The sequence below is a fragment of the Anabrus simplex genome, chromosome 2 (genome assembly GCF_040414725.1).
Source record: "Anabrus simplex isolate iqAnaSimp1 chromosome 2, ASM4041472v1, whole genome shotgun sequence".
Classification (NCBI taxonomy): domain Eukaryota; kingdom Metazoa; phylum Arthropoda; class Insecta; order Orthoptera; family Tettigoniidae; genus Anabrus; species Anabrus simplex.
This window is the reverse complement of record NC_090266.1, coordinates 734795147-734818954: the sequence shown is the minus strand read 5'-3', so window position 1 is coordinate 734818954 and position 23808 is coordinate 734795147. Positions and strand designations below refer to the sequence as shown.

The following is a 23808-nucleotide window of genomic DNA, read 5'->3' as shown; positions in this document are numbered from 1 at the left end:
GGGAGAATTTTTTTTTGCTAGGGGCTTTACGTCGCACCGACACAGATAGGTCTTTTGGCGACGATGGTATAGGAAAGGCCTAGGAGTTGAAGGAAGCGGCCGTGGCCTTGATTAAGGTACAGCCTGGTGTGAAAGTGGGAAACCACGGAAAACCATTTTCAGGGCAGCCGATAGTGGGATTCGAACCTACTATCTCCCGGATGCAAGCTCACAGCCGCGCGCCTCTACGCGCACGGCCAACTCGCCCGGTAAGGGAGAATTTTTGGATATTACGCTGCGAAGGGGGTGAAAAGGGGGTTGAATTTTTAAAACGAGTGTGTCCATATCTCGAAAATGAACAGTTTATAGATATAAAAATTGGTATTTGGAATCTCCTTTAAAATAAAGAGAGACGTATTTTTCTCGGAATATCCAGAGGTATGTTTTAACGTTTCGAAGGAAAATCCAAAATTCTTAACCGATTCTTGTGAGTTCCGTACCATAAAACACAAAATATTAGACTAAAATTTTCTTATAATGCAATCATCCTTATCTGCTTTATCTTCACCAAAAAATAAAGTTTAATCTTTAAAACATAAATTTTCAAAATGTCATAAAATTTCCAAAATGTTATAATCTTGAAATTGTTTTACCAAGTTGAAGTATTTCATTCATAGAATGTTGTGAACTAGAATCTTCTAATTACCAAAACAGAACGGGAGCTAGACATCATTTTTGACAAAAGTTTTACAATGATTAATCATCCTTGTTAAAATGCTTATAATAATAACAATAACAATAATATTCACACTATTAATAAAGTACTCGTTTACAACATTTCCACATTCATTAGCTTTAATTTAATCTATCATTGAGTTTTCTATCTCAATTGTAAGGATACTTAAATTTATTTGAAACGTGGGAAGGTGTGCAAAAATTACATTCAAGAAAAACAGCACTGAAGTTTTGGAACTAAGTTGTGAACATAACTCACTTAATTGGGCACCTTAGAACTTGCCTGCTCCATAGGCTGGACCCTGTTTTAGAAGTTTTTGTCTTATTTCAGATTTCTTCTGCTTCTCAAGTACTGACTCCTCTGCCTTTTTTCTTCAGTACTTTGATGTGCAACCGTACTGCATCAGCTTCAAGTACACAGATGATGTGTACTTGCCAGGAGCAATTCCCATCCTCTTCAGTATTTCTATTTCCACTCCTTTTCTCCAGTTTAAATGGCAAACAGCATCCATCACTCCTAATTTTAAGGTATCAAGCCCCACATTTATGTCTCCTTAGGACACTTTCTCCATACCATGGCATTGAATGACTCATTATTTTGAGTCAATCCATGCAAGGACTTACACAGCATTTCTGGGTCGGCGAGTCGCTCATATATATAGGCTTTACTGCTTGAAGAATGTCAAAGGACAGGCCTGGTTTGAGTTTAGATTTTTCTATCTCATTATTTACTTTAGCTCGCTGATAAGACCACCAGCTGTCAGCTCCTACAGGACACCTATGGTGGGTGGGACGGTCCTTTGTTGCTGTCAAATGGTGCAATGTGGCCCATATGCCATTTGGCATGGCGTGAATACTGCTTGTGTTGGAACGTAAAGCAATTCCAAATATTTTGCATCTTATCGATGAGTGCTCCTGTCAGTTGGGGTATTCATAATCACAGTTGCTGCAGAGCAATGCAAGGGACGTTCCCAAACCAAATCTCAGAATTTCTATGTTTTTTACAGAAACTGTGTTACAACTGAAGCAACTAGGGCAAGCTAATGCAGATAATATATGTGTAAAGCACTCTATGTCAATAATGATATTGTAAATGTCACTAACGCTATCAGATTCGATATTTACAGACGAAAGTTTTGGACTGAGAAGCACTTACAAATGATTCCCTTACATTAGGCCTACCTTCTGTTCCACTATTTATACTGACAGCACAAGTAACACTGACATCCACCTTACTATGTCTGTTTCCATAAACTTTCCTCTTGTATATCTCATTTTGAAATAGAGACTTCAAGCTTTCATTTCCAGTGAAAAAATTAAAATGGCATTTCTGAGCAAAAAAGGCGATTTCGAACGTTAATACATACCTTAATGGGGGTGAAAAGGGTGAAAAAAGGTGTTGAGTACCTTTTATGTGGATATTTATATCTCAAAGCTGAAGATGTTACAGTCATGAAAATTGGTATTTGGAATCTCCTTTAAAAATAAAGAAACACGTACCTCCTGTTTATGGAAAATCTACTTAAGGGATGGTGAACAGGAGAGGCAAAGGGAGTGAATTCTTAAAATGAGTATATCTCAAAAACGTACCATGTTACAGACATGAAAATTGGTGATTGGAATTTCCTGTAAAAGTAAAGGAACACGCATAATTTGTTTTCTGAAACTCTACTAAAGGGGTAAATTTTTAAAATGAGCTTATATCTTACAGTATTTATCAAAAACTTAACACGTTACAGAAGTGAAATTTGGCATTTTTATTCTCTTTTAAAAATAAAAGTAACCCGTATTTGTTTGTTTTCAGAAAAAGCATTTAAGTGGGGGCGGGGGGTGGTATGTAAAAAGGACTGGAAATGGGGTTGAATTTTTTATGTGGATACTTTTATCTCAAAAACTAAAGATGTTACAGATATGAAAATTGATATTTGGAATCTCCGTTAAAAATAAGGAAACACGTATTATTTTTTTTTTCGGAAAATCCTTTAAATGGGGTGATAAAGGTGTGAAAGGGGTCGAATACCTTTTTGAGCATACTTATATCTCAAAACCTGATGATGTTACAGTCAATAAAACTTTATTCGGAATCTCCTTTAAAATAATTAAAAACGTATTTTTTGTTTGTTTTTGTGAAACCTACTTAAGGGGGGCGAGCAAGACTGACAAATGGGATGAATTTTTAAAATGAGTACATCTCATAAACGGAACATGTTATAGATGTAAAATTGGAATTTTTAATCTCTTTAAAAATAACGTAACACATACTTTCTTGTTTTCGGAAAAATGACTGGGGGATGTAAAAAGGTCTGAAAGAGGGGTTGAATTACTTTTATTAATGTACTGGTTTCTCAAAATCTGTAGATATTACAGACGTGAGAATTTTTATTTGGAATCTCCTTTAAAAATAAAGAAACACGCATTTTTTGTTTTTCGAAAATCTACATAAGGAGGGATGAACAGGACTGATAAATGGGTGAATTTTTAAAATGAGTATATCTCAAAAACGGAATATGTTATAGACGTAAAATTGGTATTTTTGATCTCTTTAGAACGTAAATTAATACATACTTTCTTGTTTTGGAAAATAACTTGGGGTGGGGGATGTAAAAAGGATTGAAAGAGGGATTGAATTATTTTTATGAGGATACTGGTTTCTGAAAATATGAAGATATTACAGACGTAAAAATTGGTATTTCTAATCTCCTTTAAAATAAAGAAACGCGTATTTTGTTGATTTTGTAAAATCCACTTAAAGGGGATGTAAAAATGACTGAAGAAGGGTTGAATTATTTTTATGAGGATACTTATATCTCAGAAACTGAAGGTGTTACAGAAATGAAAATTTTTATCTGGATTTTCTTTAAAAATAAAGAAACACGCATTATTTTTATCGTAAAGTCCAATTAAGGGTGGGTAAATGAATTGAAAAATTAGTTTAATTCTTTGTATGAGGATACCTATATCGCAAAAACGAAGGATGTTACGGACGTGAATATAGGTATTTGTAATCTCCTTTAAGAATAAAGAAACAGGCATTTTTGTTTCGGGGAGGGAGTCAACTTAAGAGGGATAAAAAAGGAGTTGAATTCTCATTATGTGGATACAAATAAGAAGTGGAGTTAAAACAATACACCGCTAAGGGGTTTTCACTGGGGGATGTGGAATGATGACAAAAGTATACGTTTATATGAAACCATTTGAATTACGATGCTAAAGTGTCAAATTATATCCTAGGTGTTAAATAACAGAAGTTATGAAACCAATTTAATCCTTCAGAGAGTTGAATAGGGGTTAAGACGCAAAAATATATTAATTCCTTCCTTCGAAACGGTTTAACGTACGAAGACAAAATTCGAAATAGCGGTATATATTTTAAATTCTAGGTGTGAAATAGGAAATATTTTTTAAAAGTTCCACCGCTAAAGTGTCAAATGAGGTTAGCTCTGTAAACTAAATTTTTCATCCCTCCGAAACCGTTCGGCGTACTGAGTTGTATTGTTACGAGAAGGGTCTTCTTTTATGTCCTAGATGTAAAATACCGTATACCCTACTTCAAAACATTCCTCCCTTAAGAGGTTTAGATAGTAGTTGACCCCCAGAAACACAATATCCATTCTTCCGAAGCCGTTGCAGGCACGAACATAACTTTTTCAATGAAGGGTGGTCTTCTATATCATAGATGTTAATAAATATTTCAAAATACTCACCCCTTAAAAAAGTGTTCATTCCTCCATTACTGTTCGACGTACTGAATAAAAATTTCACCAGTTGGTCGTTTTACGTCCTAGATGTTAAATCAGATATGGTTCGAAACATTCGAATTCTTCCGTACGAGGTTCAAGTGAGTGGCAGATTATAAAATAAATATTCATTCCACCTGAACCGTTTGACGTACGAACTGAGAACGTATTTTACAGGCTCAGCTGACAGTGGGCTCTCCAAAATGTAAAGCTTTGAAGCACGGGTATCTTGCTAGTCTATATATAAAATAACATGTCCTGACTGACTGACTGACTGACTCATCATCGCCGAGCCAAAACTACTGGACATAAAGAAATGAAATTTTGGGCAAACATTTATATTAGGGTATAGGTGCTCCCTATGGAAGAATTTTTAGATATTCCGTCGCTAAGGGGTTGAAAGGGGGGTGAAAACGAGGATATATATATCTCATAAACTTAAAAGTTTACAGACGTAAAAATTGGTATTTTGAATCTCGATTAAAAATAAAGGAACACATATTTTTTGTTTTCGGGGAATCCCATTAAGGGGAGTGAAATAGGGCTTGAATACCTTTTATGAGGACACTTATATCTCAAATACTAAAGATGTTGTAGACATGAAAATTACTATTTGGAATTTTCTTTGAATATAAAGAAACACGTATTTTTTATTTTTGGAAAATCCAATTAATAGGGGGTGAACAGGAATGACAAACGTGTTTGTGGGGCGGGGGTTTAGTTTAGTTTAGTTTAGTAATGTTTTATTTTACCTGGCAAGATTAAGGCCTTCAGGCCTTCTCTTCCATCTAACCAGGCACTGAAATATACATATATTACATTGTATTACTTACAATAACTAGATCTAATACAAATAATAATACAAGGATGGTAAGATTACATTAAGATGAAATAAATCAGATATAATAAAAGGATAAATTCTTAAAGCTAATATCCTACATGTAAAAAAGAGGCAGTGCATAAAATTATTTTAAAAACAAATCGGATAAGAATTTTAGACTCTCTACCCGGACATCCACGACAATAGAATGATTGTAAGTAGCAGCATCAAGTTTACAGATGATACTTACTGGTGCATAAAATGTCTTCAAAGTGCTTCCTTGAATGTGCGAATAGAGCTTAACCCCCTGATACTTTCGGGAAGGAGGTTCCACTCACGGCAGGCAATTACTATGAATAATTTATCGTAGATGGCAGTTCTATGGGTAGGTGAAGCAAGGATGGAAATATTAGCAGATCTGGTGTTAAGACTGTGATAAGAGGATAGGTATTTGAAATACGAAGTAAGGTAAAATGGCTGTGAAGAATGGAGGATTTTATGGAGATGGCATAGGGTATGCACAGTGCGACGGATTTCTAGTTGGGGCCAAGATAGGTGGTTATATGAAGGAGTTACGTGGTCATAGTACCGTTACAGATGTATCTCACACATGCATTTTGACCACGTTGTAATCTGCTCAATAACTTGCCCCGAGCGTCTCTATAAATCGCGTCACAATAGTCGAAATGAGGGAAAACCAGAGCTTCTACCAGTATTTTTTCGAGTTTTTCAGGAAATAAGTATTTATACCCGCGCAGCATGTGCAATGCAGAGAATGTTTTTTAAGTGATGTTCGTAATATGCGTTTTCCATGACATGTCATCATCGAAAGTAACGCCTAGGACTTTTACTGATGACATGAATGGTATGTTAGTATTACACAACCTTATAGATGGAATCTCTGGTCGATTGACCTTCGCGAGTAGTTTCGGGTATCCAAGGATGATGGCTTGCGTTTTTGCTGGTTGTAACATAAGACCACATCTCAAAGACCAAGAAGAAAACGATGTTAGATCCTGATTGATTTTGTCTATGGCCGAAAATATTAGATTTGGAGATGTATGGAGGTACATTTGTACATCATCAGCATAAATATGGTACTTACAGTGCGTTAGGGTTTGGGAGACATCATTAATGTAAATAGAAAAAAGAAGGGGTCCTAACACCGACCCTTGGGGCACACCACACTGCACAGACCGCCAAGTTGATTTGTTTATTCCATCTGTAACACACTGCCGACAGCCATACAGGTAGGAATGAAACCAAAGGAGGGCGCTGTCCGAGAAATGGAGGGAATACAATTTCGAGAGCAAAATGTCAATGTCAACAGTCAAATGCTTTGTTCAAGTCTAGGAGTATTAAAACTGTCACTTCCTTGTTGTCCATAGCTTCTCGGATGTCTTCTGTGACCTTCAGTAGTGCCGTTGTAGTACTGCGTGCTTGACGAAAACCAGATCGTAGTGGGTCAAGTAAGTTGTAAGTCGTCATGTAGTCTGTTAATTGTCTATGAGCGATGAACTCTAGCGCTTTGGATAAAGACGAAAGTATGCAGATGGCTCTGTAGTCAGATTTTTCATAAGGGAAACTACTTTTTTTAGAGGACGTATAATTCCTACTTTCCATATTTCTGGAAATGTGCTGTCTACAAGGGAAGAGTTAAATATGTTAATTAGTGCAGATAATATCACATCCAGAATAACTTTTATCATCTCTATTCCTATACTGTCATGTCCTTTTGCCGTTGATATTATCCGATTTATAGCAAACCTGTAAGTCGGTTGTTGGACGAAAGTAAAAGTTTTCTCTATCTGTTCGCGTCTTTGCATAATTCCCGTCTAGAACTTCCTGTTTCAGGGCTGCATTTAATGTGCAGCTAGATGAAAAATAATCGTTCAGTTTTTCCAAGGGTATATTTATTTCGTCGTCGTCTCGTCCGAAGTTAGTCGAATTATTTATATGAGAATACTTATGTTTAAAAAAGTAAAGATGTTACAAACGTGAAATTTGGTATTTGGAAGATCCTTTATAAATAAGGAAACACGTGTTTCTTTCGGAAAATTCACGTAAGGGGGAGTGTGAAAGGAAGTGAAAAACATGAATTCTCCTTTTGGAGAAACTTATATCTCAAAAACTGAATATGTTACAGACGTGAAAATTTGTATTTGGAATCTTCTTTCAAAGTAAAGAAACACGTGTCCTTTTGTCTTTGGAAAATCCACGCAAGGGGGTGAATGAATTGAAAAATTATTTGGATTCTTTGTATGAGGATACATATATCTCAAAAACTAAAGATGTTACAGGCGTGAACATTGGCATTTGGAATCTCCTTTAAAAATAAAGAACCAGGCATTTTGGAGGAGGGGAATCAACTTAGGGGTAGAGCGGTGAAGAAGGTGTTTAATTCTTTTCATGAGGTTACATATATCCCAAAAAGTGAAGATATTACTGTCGTGATAATTGGTATTTGGAAGCTCATTTATAAATAAAGAAAGACGATTTTTTGTTTTCGGAAAATTCACTTAAGGGGGAGGGTGAAAGGAAATAAAAGATTTGAACGTTTATGGAGAAACATATATATCTTAAAAACTGAAGGTTACAGACGTGAAAATTTGTATTTGGAATCTCATTTAATCAATTTAATGGGTGGTGTGTGTGTGTGTGTGTGTGTGTGTGTGTGTGTGTGTGTGTGTGTGGAAAATGAGTTGAATTATTTTATGAAGATACTTATATCTCAAAAACTGAAGATGTTACAGGCATGAACATTTGTATTTGGAATCTTCTTTCAAAGTAAAGAAACACGTATTCTTTTGTCTTCGGAAAATCCACTAAAGGGGGAGTGAATGAATTCAAAAATGAGTAGAATTCTTTGTATGAGGATACTTATATCTCAAAAACTAAAGATGTTGAAGACGTGAAAATTGGAATTTGGAATCGCCTTTAAAAATAAATCAACACGCACGTTTTTGGAGGGGGTTAACTTAAAGGGCGGAAATTGCGTGAGAAAGGACCTTTATCTATGAGGATAGTTATATCTCAAAAACTGAAGATATTATAGGCATGAAAATTCGTAGTTTGAATCTCCTTTCAAAATAAAGAAAAACGTACTTTTTTGTTTTCGGAAAATGGACTTAATGGGAAAGGGATGAGAATAAGTAAATAATGAGTTGAATTATGATTATGAGGACACTTATATCTTAAAAACTGAAGCTGTTACAGACGTGAAATATGGTATTTTGAATTTCCTTTAAAAATAAAGGAACACGTATATTTTTGTTTTCGGAAGGTGCACTTAAGGGGCTGAAAAGAATTGATAATGAGGGTAATTCTTTAAAATGAGTACCGGTATATCTGCAGTTTATGTCAAAAACTTAACATTTTACAGACAATGGTATTTGGAAAGTCCTTTAAAAATACAGGAACATGTATCTTTTTGTTTTGGGAAAAGGCAGTTAACGGGGGTTAAAAGAAGCGGAAAATTATTTGAATTAATTTTATGAGGATATTTATCTCTCAAACATTGAAGTTGTTACAGATGTGGAACTTGAAAGGGCGGGGATTGGGTGAAAAAGGAGTTGAATTCTTTTTATGAGGATACTTACATCTCAAAAACTGAAGATGTTACAGACATGAAAATTGGTATTTGGAATCTGCTTTAAAATAAATGAACATGTATTTGCTTTTTCTACTTGAGAGAAGACTGTTTCTCACATGTACAGTTTTATGTCGCATGGTTGTTTTAGCCCCAAAAGGAAATACCACAAACGTGGTTTAAAAAGAGTTTCTGTGGTAAATGAAACTCAATTTTTCGGTGAGTTTTTATACTTTAGTGATTTTCAGATAATGTCTTCGTACAATGCCGAGGAACTATTACATTTATCAAATTACGAAATCCACACTAGCATAGCTGCGGGTAACTGCTAGTTAGGAATATAAAGGTAAAAAGGATAAACAGGGAAACATCTTGTGAAGAACATTCTTAATACCTGCTTTGTAATACCTAATTTTCTGTAGCCTTTGATTTTAAGTATCATAATTGATTATATCAATTAATTAATTAATCAATTCACTTTTATTTACTTAAATGTGTATAGAAACTTCTATAGATGCAGTGTTGGGATCTTCTATTGTTCCTTTAAAACCCTGGAGGGTGGTGCATTCAAAACCTATATGGTTGACTTTACAGCAGACATAGTAAACTCCTATTCCCATTTGTTCAGTATGGCTTCGCATATCAACCTGATCAGTTTTGATTGACTAAATATTGTCCACTGTCATCTGGGTAGATGAAATCCATCAGGCCACTCACAGGGATTTTCAGTGATGTGATTATGCATTAAGAGAGTTTAACAATCTCACCAGAATTTTCAGATATCTATCATGCTGAAGGAACTATCCTTTAAATTGACTGCCATACACCTTGATGGTTGTACATTATTGAAAAGAAGCTACATTCTTTTGAAAGGATTTAATTTTAAAATCTTGTATTGCTTGAGGACAGTCAAGAGGAAGTTGTGTGGACCAAATAATCATCATGAACTAGTTTCATGTTAAATTTGTCCCAGAAATTTGAGATGGTGATGTTAGCTGTGAATCAGGTGTAGATCCAGGGAGCAGTTTTGTTTTTAGCTTGTGGGAATGTGCAGGACTATTACCGTCAAAATGGATATGAATACTTAGCAGCTGGATGGGTTCGGGCAATCCGGAATTATAATTTAACCTTACTCTTTGAAAGTGTTTGAAAGTACTTCTAGACACCAAGAAGTTACCAATTAACTAGTCAGTATGCTTTACTTGCAAATAGAGGTATTAGTCCCGGTGGCAAATTTCAAGTAAAATGATAATAAAAATAATAATTGAAGGTCTCACCCACCAGGTGCTGGCATATTGACATGATTCCACCTAGACTGCCTAGATGTTAATTTCGATATTTCATTTCAATCCACAAGATTGCATAGTGAAGAACACTATATTGGGTGGCCTATGGCTGAGTTTTTAATTAGGTTTGACACCAGTGAAATCGGTGGAGACATCAACAGCCATATTGTCTACTCAAGAGATGGTTTCGAATGAGTACATAATGAATTCGGGTTTGGCGTGCGTAATGAAGCTGGTGAATGTGTCTTGGTATGTGGCTAGGCAAAAGTAAATACGTTCCTCAAGAAACATCTGTCAATTAATTTTCACAAATAGCAGTGGTCGTCACATTGCTCCTCAGGGTAGATCTCTTATTCTTGAATTTTAGCTTCACCCTTCGTCCATCTGTCCAACCTGTCACCACAACCAAACTCGTCAAGTGGTGAAAGCCTCATGACAGAGCAACAGTGGTAATGGACACTACTTGTCCGTTCCTGAATACTGGCACATGAAGTGTGATCACTGCACAAATTCGATCAAGTGCAAAATAAATAGTAGGAGTGATAAAATCGGGAAAGAGTTCCGTGGACAAACAGATCTAGTGGCGGAATAACAAGGTACAGCATGCAGTAAAGTAAAGAAGATCATAAACAAGAACTGACACCGATCTGGTCCGCTATAAACTCAAATCCTCCACCAAACGAACAGTAGAAACCGATAAAGACAATTACAATCCTGACCTCTATGAACAATTATATCAGCCCGGAGGAGCCAATGCTATCTATAGGACAAACCAGTTCTCGTCATCGTTCCACAGAAGATACTGTTCATGTCATGCACATCAAGGATGAACATGGACAGCTCCTTCAAACCCCAGAGGAGCACTTTAATTACATTTGTAATGAGGATTTCCCGCATCCAACCACCTCACAGCCAATCATTTGCAGAGTGCCGTTCCGTATTTCATGCCTGCCGAGGTTGCAGCCGCCATCTGTGCAATTAAAAATAGCAAAGCAGCTGCAGCTGATGACATCCCTGTTGACGTTTGGAAGGAGATGGAGCAATGTGGGAGTGAATTTCTACCAAAACACTTCAGCAAATGCACGTAAGACAATGACATACCATCCACCTTAATGACCAGTGTCACTGTGCCGTTCTCCTACCATCTGCACCAACTAGCACTCAATTCGTCTCTACCACACCATAAAAATTTTTGAGCGGGTATTTGATACAACGATAGAAGCATCATTACTGTCTCATCAAACCAACGTGGCTTTGTTACTGGTTGTAGAACAACAGATGCTGTCCATGGTGCCTAGATGCTTGTAAAGAGCCACAGAGTGAAGAGAAGAACGACACGACTTTTTTAGATTTTCGCCTCATACCCATGGTGTCCCAGAGCAATATGTCCGTTGAGTTCAGCTCCTCTAACACAGCTTTACAAGCTCCATCCGCTGTGCAGCTGGCTTCACGGCACCTGCACCATTTGACATTCGAGTGGGAGTTCATCAAGGATCCACTTTGTCACTACTTCTGTACATCCTGTGCTTGGACGGAGTAACCATGGACCTGTAAACATCCCATCCATGGTCCATTTTCTATGCTGGCAGGCGTCTCAAGAAACAGACTTAATGAATTGGTTACCCAGTGAAAAAAGGCTGAAAATATTTTGATTGCGCCTAAACCAACAAAAACAGGATACCTGGAGTGCGGTATTCAGATATATGGGACAATATTCGTCAACGACATCCCACTACTGAAGTCATCTGCATTCTGTTACCTTGGCTCGTGAATGACAGCTGACGGTGACACACTTGTAGAAGCTCGAGCACGAGTTAACGCCACGTGGGTGAAGTAGCAGCAGGTCACGGCTTGCGTCCTTTGTGACTGTGCAAGATTCAGCTGTCTCTCAAATCGAAGATTTATCGCACAGTCCTTCGCACAGTGTGACTGTATGGGGTGGAGTGTTTGCTGGCAACAAAGAAACACGAGCAGGTCCTGCACGTAACGGAGATGTGCATGCTTAGATGGGCACTGAGAGTCACGCGACTAGACCAGTATAAAAATTAAGACGTTAGGGAAACTCCTAGAGTTGTTTCGATACCCGAAAAAGTGGGAAGGCAAGTTTAAGGTAGTATGGTCACGTGCCCAGAGCTGACACAGAAACTACCGTGAAGCGAGCACTTACACTCAGCCCAGATGAACAACGGCCTCGAGGCCGACCCGAAAAGTGACTTATGGATTGTCTGAGGGAGGACATGAGAGCTGCAGGTGTTTATCTTGCAGGTGCTGGAGATCAGGAAAAATGGAGGGTGAAATGCAAGAAAGTAGACGCCACATAAGGTGGCAAGAATGCCAGGAAGAAGACGAAGAAAAAGAGAAATCGATACCCTCTGCCGGTTTTGAACTCGTGATCTCAGGATCCGGTGGCAGACACTACCACTAATCTAGTGAAGTAAGTACCAGGTTGACTGAGGAAGTTTCAACTAACATCCAGTTAAGCATTTAACATGCATATAGCTACCACATAGGCATTAATGCACGAAATAGGCATTTATTGGCACCATAAATCCCATGTACTTCCTTCAGAAACAAACTGAAACATATTTTAGACTTATGATCCTACAATTTTGGGTAGAGGATAAAAATAGGCATTTATGGCGAAATCCTCGAATTACTTATGAATCAGAGGTACCGGCAATCCATATATTAAGCAACATTATTAATCTGTATCTCGAGAACATTGATGAATGTAGATGGCAGTATGATAATATACCAGAAGAAATTTACTGTCCTTGATATCACTTAAAACTACTTTTCATCTGCATACTTAATGAGACCTCGAAGCAAAATTCTTCATAGAAGAATCATCCCATTAGTTTTACAGAAAAGGATAGTAACATATTGGACATGAAATGGATGTTGCCTCCGATATGAAGGTTGTATATGTTTTGATAGATACAATGGGAACAGGTAGTATAGCATTATTTCTTGAGAATCCACCATGCAACAAATGGTGGAGTAAGTTATAAGAACTGTTAAAGTATACTGACATATTATTCAGGTATATGTGTCTACAAGTATTGAGTTAAATTGTGGCATCTAGTCATGGGAAGAGTTATTTAAATCTCATCTCATATAATTTGGCCTGCACTGAGACACGCATAGCTTAATCTTTGAGACAAGCATATGGCTACTGGCAGGATAAACTAGGGAGCTGGCTGGCTCGAGAGCCGAAACCGAATGTCATAGCCCACCGCCGACGAATGCAGCCTTCAGGACACAGACTTTCTTTGCTCTGGTAGCCGGCCAAGTAGCCGCCAACTAAAATTTCTTAGGCCGCCGAAAACGGGATATCACCCGGCCGGCGCGCCTTCCATAGGAAACGGGTCGCTTCACCATCCATTGTCACATATCCACTTCGTCCGCTGCCGAGGCTGGCAGGACCGTACGAGAGACGTACGACACAACATTCTCACACCCGAGTAAGGGAGAGCGGTTACCAATATTACTGAGTGCCGCATATGAGCATCAACATTGGGTGTGCAGAGGCTCGCAGCATTACAGTCGTGGGCAAGGAATCTGCTACATAACCTCCATAGAGTACAATTTCTGAACTAGTACTTTTTAGGTTTTAGTAGGATGTGTCTATGTAGAGGAAAGTCACAACAAAATGTTCAGAGTATTTTTGTTTTCAGATATTGATGAATGCTTGCTGAAAATTGATCTCTGCGCTCCAAACAATTTAATATGTCGAAATGAAGTAGGAAGCTACTCCTGTGTTGATAAGAGTGGTGCAATAATCAAGCCTGGTGAGTATATTCAGAATTATCCTTTTAACTTCTGAGGAAAAACAGGTTATTTATGTCCATTTAAAATTAAAAAAGGCTTTCTAATGTGGAATATTTTTAGTTCATTATACAGCATTTTATAACGAGTATGTCACAGTCTCTGATATAAATGACAGAAATCAAATTGTGCTTTCTGGTAGAAGTTATGAAGGAACATTCTTACTGCAGCTCATGAGGGAAGTGCAGAGTTTGGTGTTGGACTGTTCATCAGGAATATTATTGCATGCAACATGGTTTCTATTAGATAAATAAATGTGTGAATGATGCTTGCAGATATGGCATTTGGATGATTTAGGACGAGAACTGTCTCAGTCTATTTGACATGTGAGTGTGCAGATAAGGAGTAAGTTGACAAGTTCCATGAATCACTGAATGACATCATACACAGGGTTGACAGCAAAGGTAGGATAGTGCTTATGGACGATTTCAATGCAAAAATTGGAAATAGAACTGCGGGATATGAAAAGTTGATGGAGAAATGTGGTGAAGATATGGAAACGTTTACTGGACTTCTGTGCTAATATGGTATTAGTAGTTACTAATTTATTAGTCAAGCATAAGGCTGTTCACCGCTACACATGAGAATCTTGGGTAACCAGATCAATAATAGACTATATCACAACTGACATGAATTCAGGGAAATCTGTTAGGAATGTTTGGTATTCAGGGGATTTTTTACAGATTACTCTCTGATATGAGGTGAATTAAGTATCTCTAGTCCTATGATAGAGAAAATGAAATTCATCTGCAAACGAATAGGGACAGAAAATCTCCAGGGCGAGGAAATTAGACAGAAGTAATAGTATGATTAGTGAAAAGTTCAAAATAACAGAGACAGTTATCAGGTTCAGGATATACAAGGAGAGTGGGCCGCATAGAGGGATGCTCTAGTAGAACCAGTAATGGAATGTGTAAGAACAACTATGTGTTAAGATGGGTAAAGTTCCTCATCGTGGTAGAATGATTAAATTAGAGTAGCTTGTCAACGTAAAATGAAGCAGTAACAGAAATGGCTCCAAACAGGTTCTGATGCAAATGCTCGTGCTGTATATAGATGAAAGAAGCAGAGCGAAACGAATAACTGTTGAATTCAAGAATAATTAATCGGAAGATTTCGGTAAAAACTTGGAAATACTAGGTTAAGCATCAGGGAAAAGTTTCAGGATGGTAGAATCTACATTGAACGGGGGGTAATTGGGGATTTGAATAAGACTATGGAAAAGGTACGTGGGAAACCGGGAGTGAGATTTGTAGATCCTAATGGGTCGATACGAGATAGGGATCTACGTTCAGATGGCCTCCACTTGAACCACAGTGGTACAAAATAATTTAGGAGGTGTGTTTGGAAGAGTTATGTGGAGGTACATTCAGGGAGTTGGTGTGGAAAAGAGAACAGTGATGACAGTATAAGAAGCATGAAGTCAAGTAAGGATGACGTAAACTGTTGTTTTTAAACTGAAGAACTGTAAAGAAAGGAATAGAATTAAAACTAATTTGATAGATATATATGTACCAGATATTGTAATAGGAATCATGGAATCATTGTAATAATGGCTGAGAAGTGATATTATGGATGCGGGAATTTTCTCACCGAACTGGAGCGTTTATCAATTATCATGCAGACGTGTTAGGAACGGTAGGAGGGGGAGTATTGATACTGGTGAAAAAATGTGTAAGCTACGAAAGTGTTCAGGATGAGGAACAGGTAATTCTAGGTGCAAGATTCATCTCTAAAGACATTAGATAACTTGATGTTCTTTTGGTGCACAGATTAGCCAAGGTTGGCGCTGACGCTCATGCGGAATTATTTGATAAGATATGCTGTATGGAGAACGACAGAGAAAGGAATGTCATTATATCTCTAATGGCCAAATGTTAACCGGGAAGGGAATGCGAATGTCAGAAAGCATGACCAACAAATGGTGAATAAGTTATTATGGAAAGGTCAGCTGAATCAGAAAGTGATGGAACCAACTATAGGGAAAAATATTGTAGACGTGATGTTGATGAAAATATATGAGCTCTATAGGAAAACTGAAGTGATAGATGGTATCATGAAGTGATAGATGGATCATGAAGCTGTCTTTATCAGAGTTAAAAATAAATGTGTTAGAAAGGAATGCTGTAAAAGAACGACTATTAGGCAATACCATATGACTTATGGGAGAGGAATGGGGTCAATGGAAATTGGTGAATAAAAATATAAACAGCCTATGGGATGGGTTTAAAGCAATTGTTGAAGAGTGTGAAAACATGTACGTACTTTTAAAAGTGGTAAGGAATAGTAAGGATCTCGTACATTATAACAGGAAAATGAAGAGATTAAGATGGAAGTGTAGGTTAGAAAGAAATAGAGTAAGGAACAGTTGCGGGAGTAAGGTGAGATTGAAGGAAATCACTAGGAAATTGAATTCCGCGAAAATATCAGCTAAGGATAACATGATGGCAAAAATAATTGGCAGCCATATGAATTTTAGGGAGCAATGAAAGGACATGTATAGATACTTCAAGGCAGAAATGTGTTCCAAGAAGGACATTCCATGGATCATTACTGAACAAGGGGAGTGTATATGCGATGAGTTTCAGAAGTCAAGAAGTATTTAGTCAGAAAACATGTAAAGGTAGTTGAATTTAGAAATAATGTCCTGATAGAGTAAGCAACTAATACTGGTGAAATACTGAAATTCGCCTTTGATAGCACAGACATTTTTACAGTAAAAAGATACCAAACTTGAAAGCTAGAAAGGCAGGTGGGATTAATCATATTTGTGGCATATTTGTGGCTATGGGTTGGGATATAATGTCATACTTAAAATACCTTTTCCATTACTCTTTGTATGAAGGAGAGATACCAAATTAATGAAGACTTGCAACAGTAGCCCCAGTGTTCAAGGGAAAGTGTGACAAACATAAAGCTGGTAATTACAGGCCAGTCTGCTTGGCATGAGTTGTTTGTAAGCTCTAGGAAAGCATCCTTTATGATTATATTAGGCACGTTTGCGAAATTAATAACTGTTTTCATAGAAGGCTGTTCAGGTTTAGGAAAATTTATTCCACTGAAGCTCAACTTGTAGGATTCCAGCAAGATATCGCAGATATTTTACATTCGGTAGGTCAAAAGGACTATATCTCTATGGACCTATCCAAGTTTTTTAATAGGGCAGATAATGGAAGATTACGTACTGAAGGAAATGAGGGCTGTTATACTAGACAAAAGAGTGGTTGAATGGGTGGCTACATTTCTAGAGAATAGAACTCAGAGAATTAGAGTAGATAAAGCGTTATCTGATCTTATAATGATCAAGAGGAGGGTCCCGTAGGGCGGTATTATTGGACCTTTATGTCTTCTTATATATATAAATGATATGCGTAAAGATCTGGAATCAGAGATACGGGTATTTGTGGGTGACGTTATACTGTATAGAGTAGTAAATGAGTTGAAGTACTGTGAGCGACTGCAGGGGGACTTAAAGAATGTGTGAGTTAGACAGCAGACAATGGTATGTATGTAAATGGGATGAAAAGTCTCGTTTTAAGTTTTACCAAGAGGATAAGTCCTCACAGTTTTAATTATTGTGTTGATGGGGAACAAACTAAATACCGGTACCTAGGTGTTAATGTAAGGAAAGATCTTCATTGGGGTAATCCTATTAACGAGATTGTTAAGAAAGATTACAAATCTCTTCACAAGGTTATGACAGTATGTGGGTATTGTAGTGCGGATGTAATGGAGAGGGCGTATAAGTCTTTGGTAAGACCGCAGTTAGAGTATGGCTGCAGAACTACTTGATAAGAGAACTGGAACAATTTCAAAGGAACGCAGCAAGGTTTGTTCTGGGTGACATCCGACAAAGGAGTTGTGTTACGAAAATGTTGCAAACTTTGATCTAGGAAGACATGGAAGTAAGGAGACGAGATGCTCGACTATGTGGCATGTTTTGAGCTGTCAGTGGTGACTTAGCGTGGAATGACATAAGTTGAAGTATAAGCTTGTGTGGAGCTTTTAAAATGAGGGAAGATCAAAATATGAAGATAAAGTTGGAATTCAAGAGGACAGATTGGGGCAAATATTCATTTACATGATGAGGAGTAAGGTATTGGAATAAATCATCAAGGGAAATGTTCGATAATTTTCCAAGTCTGTTGAAAATATTTAAGAAAAAGCTAGACAAACAATTGATAGGGAATCGGCTACCTGGGCGAAAAATGAGTTGTTTACGTTTTAAGATGTTCCGGTAAGTCTTTGATTTTAATTTTTAGTATTACAGTGGAACCTCGATATCTCGAATCACCTCGGGATCTAAATCTTATTTCGAGTTATCGAAATTTCAAGATATAGAGCATACCGTTTTTGAACATGTCTAGCACATAACTGAATCATATGTATCTACGGGCTTATACTGAACACATTACTTTTAACAGTACCTAAACATATACAAACTTCGTTTTACCTCCGTTAACACCTTCGGAAGAATTCCGTTAGAGTCTTCTGTTCGTTAGCGTTAACCTTTCCTATCTTCACGTTGAAACTTCTCGAGATTAGTAAATGGAGCTTATCATCCGCGACTTCGGGAGTTGCTTTCGCACGTGACCGGTAATGAATTCACACCCGAGGAAGAGCGACGCTTCGCGGAAGTTTTAGTTTTTCGCTTCCCGTCGTATTAGTTCCCAACATCACTTGTTAACTGTTCCTCACAAACTACAAATGCCGTATTGCACAGTTGATATTGCACTAAATTCGTGTTATAGGGTATCCTCTGCTTCAAGGGAGGAAATATTTGCTTCGAGAAATCGAAATATTCGTGTAGCCGAATTTCGAGTAGTATTGAAATACACTGACTGACAGAGCAAATGCAACACCAAGAAGGAGTGGTCAGAACTTTATGCCAATTGCAGGGTAGACTGACGTCACTGAGGTATGCTCATGATGTGAAATGCGCCGCTGCGCACGTAGCGAACGATAGATGGGACACGGCGTTGGCGAATGGCCCACTTCGTACCGTGATTTCTCAGCCGACAGTCATTGTAGAACGTGTTGTCGTGTGCCACAGGACACGTGTATAGCTAAGAATGCCAGGCCGCCGTCAACGGAGGCATTTCCAGCAGACAGACGACTTTACGAGGGGTATGGTGATCGGGCTGAGAAGGGCAGGTTGGTCGTTTCGTCAAATCGCAGCCGATACCCATAGGGATGTGTCCACGGTGCAGCGCCTGTGGCGAAGATGGTTGGCGCAGGGACATGTGGCACGTGCGAGGGGTCCAGGCGCAGCCCGAGTGACGTCAGCACGCGAGGATCGGCGCATCCGCCGCCAAGCGGTGGCAGCCCCGCACGCCACGTCAACCGCCATTCTTCAGCATGTGCAAGACACCCTGGCTGTTCCAATATCGACCAGAACAATTTCCCGTCGATTGGTTGAAGGAGGCCTGCACTCCCGGCGTCCGCTCAGAAGACTACCATTGACTCCACAGCATAGACGTGCACGCCTGGCATGGTGCCGGGCTAGAGCGACTTGGATGAGGGAATGGCGGAACGTCGTGTTCTCCGTTGAGTCACGCTGCTGTTCTGTCAGTGATAGTCACCGCAGACGAGTGTGGCGTCGGCGTGGAGAAAGGTCAAATCCGGCAGTAACTGTGGAGCGCCCTACCGCTAGACAACGCGGCATCATGGTTTGGGGCGCTATTGCGTATGATTCTACGTCACCTCTAGTGCGTATTCAAGGCACGTTCAATGCCCACCGCTACGTGCAGCATGTGCTGCGGCCGGTGGCACTCCCGTACCTTCAGGGGCTGCCCAATGCTCTGTTTCAGCAGGATAATGCCCGCCCACACACTGCTCGCACCTCCTAACAGGCTCTACAAGGTGTACAGATGCTTCCGTGGCCAGCGTACTCTCCGGATCTCTCACCAATCGAACACGTGTGGGATCTCATTGGACGCCGTTTGCAAACTCTGCCCCAGCCTCGTACGGACGACCAACTGTGGCAAATGGTTGACAGAGAATGGAGAACCATCCCTCAGGACACCATCCGCACTCTTATTGACTCTGTACCTCGACGTGTTTCTGCGTGCATCGCCGCTCGCGGTGGTCCTACATCCTACTGAGTCGATGCCGTGCGCATTGTGTAACCTGCATATCGGTTTGAAATAAACATCAATTATTCGTCCGTGCCGTCTCTGTTTTTTCCCCAACTTTCATCCCTTTCAAACCACTCCTCCTTGGTGTTGCATTGTCACTGTCAGTCAGTGTAAATACATGTGAAGAATAGGACAAACGGCCGGGAAATTTATGTTATTTCGAGATACTGAAAATTCGAGTATTAGAGGTTTGAGATATCGAGGTTCGACTGTATTTGATTATTGAATATTCTTCGTATCTTTCAAATTTATTTAATCCCTGACAGAAATTTGTCTCCTACTCCACAAACATCTATAACTTCTTTACCTATTCAAAGTTCCAATTATTTATGCAGGAAGTATTTTATTTGCAGGCAACTCCGCACAACCAGTTGTAGAAGATACAGGCAGGTGTCCAATAGGATATCAGTACAACTTAAGATCAAAGGTTTGCAATGGTGAGTACATCTTTCAGACCATAAATTTAAGTTGTGAATCATTTACTTTGAACAGATTCTGAAAAGCACATTACTGAAAAGAAAATAGTACGAAATGGAGATAGTAAACAACATTTACAGGCAGAGTTCATAAAACACTTTTTCATTCAAAGGTATCATACATACATACTGTTCCCGCTAGGTGCATGAACCAACCCGTCTGAAATTACCATAACCAACATCACTTTCATTGCGTGCATTTCAAGCATTTAATTCATACGATGCTGAACAAGAAATCAGATGATCAGAACGTTAATAGTTGAATTTATGAGGACCTGTGGTGTAATTTTTGTATTAAATTGACGAGAAAAGAAAGTAGGGTGTTATATAAGAGCGGAAAGTTCTATCATTCATATGGCAAGCATCCAAGAGGTACTTGAGACCGTGGAATTACGTTTGAAGGAGAAGTATGGGCATCGCCATAACTCAGAACTTACGATCGGAAATTTTACGGATTAATCTCAAGCTGTATATAATAATACCGGCCACCTAATTATCACACTATTTCGTTTGTAGCATGCCGCGGAAAGGAGGAACTCGGTTTTGAGTGAGGTAATTTATCCTGAGTTACGCAATTTTGAACCTGACGTCATGAAAGGAACCGTACACCCCTACCACATAATACTTAACTCTTACCTCGGGTGCTACTTTTCCATTTTGAGACTGATTTTTAGTGAGCATCTGAGAAATAAATACCATTTTCATAACACGGACTCGTGGAATAGTACCTGGTAAATTAGTCTTCGCGGGAAATATATTTAAGTAATTTTTCTAGATGAGTAAACTTTGATGATGATGGTGATTATTATTATTATTATTATTATTATTATTATTATTATTATTATTATTATTATTATTATTATTATTATTATTATTACTTGGAGGCAAAGACAATCGGGAACTGTAAATAATAGAGGACGAAGTAATCTACTACGAGACAAAGTGAAATGTTTAAGAACGCTTAAAACTTTTATTAAGCCACAAGTTCAGAATAGTGTGATGTTAAAGTCCCGGTATTACAGAGTACGCGTGAATTGTGACGTTCGAGAAAGGGAAAATATCTGTTAGTGTTTGTTCGCAGCATTAGAATTGGATAGTGAAGAAACCAAGACAATGGAAGTAGGATTTTGTGGGATTAAACGCGAAGTAGATGATGCACTAAATACCACCCTGGACTTCTCGGAGTTCGAGTAGAGGCATGGAGATGACTAGATTGAACATGTCGTGATGCGAATTAAATTCATAACTTGTAAATATCAGATGATAGGGTTAGATTAGAATGTGCCTAGAAAGTGGGCCACATAAGTAATGTTAGGCACGGTCTGAGTGGGTTGTTTTATTTAATTTTGTGTAGATATGAATGCAGATTTCATGGGAATTTATCGTTTTCCTTTGGGATATTTTACCATATATTTTTAACTAATGTCATACAAGTTTGTAATAATTGTGAATGCCCGTAGTTTTATGGGAATATCTAGCTGTTTGTAGTGTTGCAATCATCCTCGTAATGTTTATGCCTGGGAGGAAACATTACTATTATATTGATTTCTTCAGAGTCATTTTGTAGGATATGTTTGAGCTATTCTTGAACATTTTGGACTGGACCAACAGTTAAAGTCTTAAAAGTAACATGTTTGTGATTGATTAATAGTAATAGTCCTATGTGTAAGTATGATATCTCTGACTTAGTTTCGAACGTCTTCCACCCTATACGGTAGCTAGGCGAGAGACACTGTGTTTAGAATCATTCTTATTGAAATAATTAAATGATGTGAGTAGAAAAATGTTTTAGCTTCGCCCTGATACCTTAGGACAGGGATGGCGAACCTTTGCCGCTCATGTCACCAGGTGACACGCGAACACGATTTCGGTGGCACGGCACATGAACATATTAACATTTTTATATACGTCTTGTGCTACAGACTACATATACCTCGTGCATCGTATATATCCATGTGTAAGAAACAAATATCGAGAATATAAATTCTAGTTCCATTCGGAAGCACATCACTGTAACACTGATAGGTCCGGAAGTCAAGTGTCAGATGCGTCTGGTGATCCCTTCGCTTACCGACGACAGTCAGTGAAATTTGACTTGTGTGTAGTAACCTGTACCGCCTAATTATTCTTAGTGCGTAACGGTTTATTGAATATCGTTCTCTGGTGGTTTTGTATACGGACTTCGCAAACAGGTTTTCGGTGCCGAAGAAACAGAAAATTAACAACCGTAGTGGCCGGATTTTTCAAGAACAGTGGACAGGGGAATTCGGAGTGATAGAAAGAAACACTAAAGCTTTGTCTTCGGAAACAGCTGTATACCGCACATTTAATCATTCAAATGTTTGTTTCATATCAAATGAAGAAAGAAGAAATTTCATGTCACAAAAAATCGATCGATAAACAAAACAAACTAGTTCTTGTGTATCATCTTTGAGGCCAAGGAATAACATCAATACGGCAAGTTTTCATCTGTCTCACTGCGTAGTACAGCACGGGAAACCGCTTTCTAACATGAGTTCTTGGACGAGGCTTTCTTATTGAAGTCAAACACATCATTTGAATGCTTTCCTAATAAATAATTAACAGAATGAAAGAAATGCCAGCCAGTAGAAATACTATCAAGGATAGAATGTCCGGTTCTATGGCTAAATGGTTAGCGTACTGGCCTTTGGTCACAGGGGTCCCGGGTTCGATCCCCGGCAGGGTGGGGAATTTTAACCTTAATTGGTTAATTTCGCTGGCACAGGGGCTGGGTGTATGTGTCGTCTTCATCATCATTTCATCCTCATCACGACGCGCAGGTCGCCTACGGGTGTCAAATCAAAAGACCTGCATCTGGCGAGCCGAACTTGTGCTCGGACACTCCCGGCACTAAAAGCCATACGCCATTTCATTTCATCAAGGATAGAGTAATAAGAATGAGTGAAGATGATTCGGAGCAATTGAAAGCTGATTTTGATAACTTCGAGATGTATTCAGTATGTCTTGATGAAAGCACGAATGTGATTTTACAAGCAAGGTTAGTTGTTTTTGTCCGATTTCCTTGTGGAAATGTGACGAGGGAGGAATTAGTTAAATTACTTAGCTTGCGATCTAGGACAACAGGGCAAAACGTAATGAACGAAGTGGAGCAAGAACTTGTTAAAATATAGGTTTTGACTTAGGCCTACTGAAAAAAATGTCCGTGACAACTGACGGTGTCCCAAGTATGTGGGTATTCA

The 23808-nt window shown here is 38.5% G+C and overlaps 1 protein-coding gene across 3 annotated transcripts in view; it reads left to right on the top strand.

The window, feature by feature from the left end:
- LOC136864416 (fibulin-1) overlaps positions 1-23808 on the top strand; it is a 451544-nt gene that overhangs the window by 194154 nt on the left and 233582 nt on the right. For all 3 annotated transcript variants that reach the window (XM_067141388.2, XM_067141387.2, XM_067141386.2), the window contains exons 7-8: positions 13824-13937; positions 20465-20548. In XM_067141388.2, coding sequence (XP_066997489.2) covers positions 13824-13937; positions 20465-20548 — 198 coding nt within the window. The remainder of the gene's footprint in view (positions 1-13823; positions 13938-20464; positions 20549-23808) is intronic.